This window comes from Buceros rhinoceros, unplaced genomic scaffold (assembly GCF_000710305.1).
Source record: "Buceros rhinoceros silvestris isolate BGI_N320 unplaced genomic scaffold, ASM71030v1 scaffold45992, whole genome shotgun sequence".
In the NCBI taxonomy this organism is placed as follows: Eukaryota; Metazoa; Chordata; class Aves; order Bucerotiformes; family Bucerotidae; genus Buceros; species Buceros rhinoceros.
In genome coordinates, this window is record NW_010400357.1 from 1 (window position 1) to 2919 (window position 2919).

General features: G+C 41.6%; 1 protein-coding gene across 1 annotated transcript in view; it reads left to right on the forward strand.

Moving 5' to 3' along the window:
- Positions 1-222: 222 nt before the first annotated feature.
- LOC104489626 (titin-like) overlaps positions 223-2919 on the forward strand; it is a gene marked incomplete at both ends in the record, with an annotated part of 16547 nt that continues 13850 nt past the window's right edge. The window contains 3 exons of the mRNA XM_010131804.1: positions 223-361; positions 1258-1374; positions 2454-2537. Coding sequence (XP_010130106.1) covers positions 223-361; positions 1258-1374; positions 2454-2537 — 340 coding nt within the window. The remainder of the gene's footprint in view (positions 362-1257; positions 1375-2453; positions 2538-2919) is intronic.

Consider the following 2919-nt stretch of genomic DNA (forward strand, 5'->3'; position numbering starts at 1 on the left):
AGTGGCATTTGGTCATGCTGTGTCTGTATATACCTGTACATGCTTGCAGGAGTGGGTGGGGCTCATCAGTATGTGCTCTCTCCTAAGCCCATCCCTTGGCTCTTCACTGCATTTAGTCCACCTAAAGAAAGAGTGGTTGTCTGAAGGGGGCTCCCTGGTAGTCTATTAAGGGTTTACTTTTCCACTTTGCTGCTTGCCTTTTGGCTCTTTGTTTACCTTGAGCTCAGTCAAGTAAAAGTATCCAATATACCTAAAGTGCCTGAAGTGGCCAAGGTGGAGGAACCACAAGAGGAGGAGCCAGTCATCTCTCCCCCGAAGCCTACGGCTGTGCCCAAGAAACCAGAAGTTCCTCAAGCTAAAGGTATATCTTCTGGGGTAGTTGCTTCTTATTTTAGAGTATTGAATAATATTTTCATTTGTTTTCCCTTCTTGTGTAAGACTTGTTATGTGTCCTCTACCCCTAGCCACTGCTCTGCATATGTTTGCATATGTGACTAACACACCAGTCACTAGAGGAATGTTACAGTGTTAGAAATATCTAAACATCTCGATTTTATCATGTTATGATCTGCTGTATGTTTTTAACTGTGAAATTAAGAGAAAATAATATCTTTAAAGTGTTCAAGGTGCCCAAGAAAGCTGTCCCACTAGAGAAAATCCCTGCTGCTGTACCCAAAAAACCAGAATCACCACCAGCCAAAGGTATATGTCATCACTATTAGTATCAACACTAAGAAAACAACATCATGCTCTTCCGGACTGAAGTTGTGCTAATTTTTCTGTCAATGTCCTCTTGGACATAGGTGCTTTAGAAATGCAAAGTGCAACGTGGAGCGTTAAAAACATGGTAGAAAAATTAGATTAAATTCCTTATAAAATATCATCTGCAGCTTTCTGAACTTTTTGTAAAGTTTAAGAATTAACATTTACTGAATATTTAGTTTAAACAAAATAACATGTTGCTCTGAAGACGAGCCTGCAAGTAAGTCTTCAACATTATGTTGCATCCCTGGATTTTCAACTAGACTGTATTGCTGGATGACAGCAGCAGTATCGGTTCTCTGCCTCTTTAAAAGTATCTTAATGCCAGTATACTTGAGGTAGATTGGCTAGCAAAAGACTTCCCATCTCTTGCGTGACGTATTTGGCACCCTAAAGCAAAGAGTAACGGATGACTGCATGTAACCACAGCGCTTTCTCAGACAATATCGTGTGCATGTATTGTGGATTGTCTTACTGTTTCATATACTCTTGTAGTGCCCACAAAACTAAAATATACTAATATCTTTGAAGTGCCCAAGGTGCCCAAGAAAGTTCTGGAAGAGCCCACACCTATAACTGTGCCAAAAAAGCCAGAACCTGCACCAGATCGAGGTACCTGTTGCCCTGTGCCTCAGCCTCAATGAGGCTGTTTCTTACTGTCTTATGTGTTGCCTCTGATGTCTATTTTCCTGTCCATTTGTGATTACCGGAAATTTCTACGTTCTGTGATGTTTATCCATTAGTACTTCAATTATCTAGTATTTTGTAAAAGCAACCCAAATGATATTTCGAATTTACTGGTTTGAGTTTTTATTCTGAATCAGCGGATACTAACATGTTATATTTTAAAACTTCGTAAGAAGTTTTTGAGATTATTGCCCAATGTTTTTATCTTATACTGGCACAGTGAAAGTCTCCATGAGTCTTTCGACAGTCTCTGTTAGTGCATATGATAGTCATGAATCTTCCAAAATGAATAACCAATTTTTACTGAGAAATTAGTAAAATGATGGTAGTAAGAAGAAATGACAAAACATGAAGTTTTTAAATAAAATACTGATAATTTTTAAGTTTATAATGAACAAGGAATGGTCATAAAATTTGTTGAACCACACAGGCAGTGGAAGTTGCCACAGTGAATTGAAAATTGAGGTAAAAGAGCTACTTAGGAGAAGAAAAAATAGCAATAAGGAGAAAAGCATAAACAAACAATGGAAAAAGAGAAGGACAGAAATAGGGAAAAGGAGAAATATTGGGTTCCTCACATTGTCACTGCCTACACTGCTGAATTCAAAGCACCAGCAGCTTCATGACAAATGGCCACAGATAAGATGTGGACTGAGCTTGCTCCCAGGGAAGAGTCACATCCCAGCAGGCCTGAGAAAGACAGTCTCTCCACCCAGGGAGGGAAGGCTGCTGAGTGCAGAGCAGGGCTATCCTAATTCACACTCACCCTCAAGCAGTACCTCAACATAGCCAACACTCTTCTCACAGAACGTACTTGGCCTCACCACTCTGTGCCTGTGTCCATGTGTGGATTTGTGTGTATGCGAGTCAGTGAGTGAGAGAGACGTGGGTCAACATCATGAGACCAGTTTGGCTGCCTTCATGAGCGCATCTCTAGTTTACGTTTCATTGTTCATCCTCCTGCTGTTACTGTACAAAACTGACTGTTACTAATATCTTTGAAGCACCCAAGGTGCCCAGCAAGGCTACTCCTGAGGAAAAAGTACCCGTGGCCATTGCCAAAGCACCAGAGCTTCCAGCACTCAGAGGTACCTGTCTTCATGGATAACTTAACAAGGAAGATAGATACTTCATCTTCTTCTTCTCTTAAGCATTGTCCTACCCTCTCTTGGTCTGTCTCTGTTTCCAAGCTGAGACTGTCAAGGTTTTGCATGCTGGGTAAACAGTGCTGCACATGTGTGTGAGGTTTTTGAGGTGGCTCTCGTGATGTTCTGTGTCTGTGTTGCCCTGGGTTTTGTTCCTACTTGGCATGTGTTTTCACCGATGTAAAATGAAACACACTAATATCTTTGCAGTGCCTGAGATGCATGAGGCAGAGGTCCTGGAAGAAGAAGAGGAGGAGGAGGAGAAAGCACCGGAAGAGGTGGCCCCATTTGCCGAGCCTGGAGAGCCAGAAGCTCCTCCTGCTGA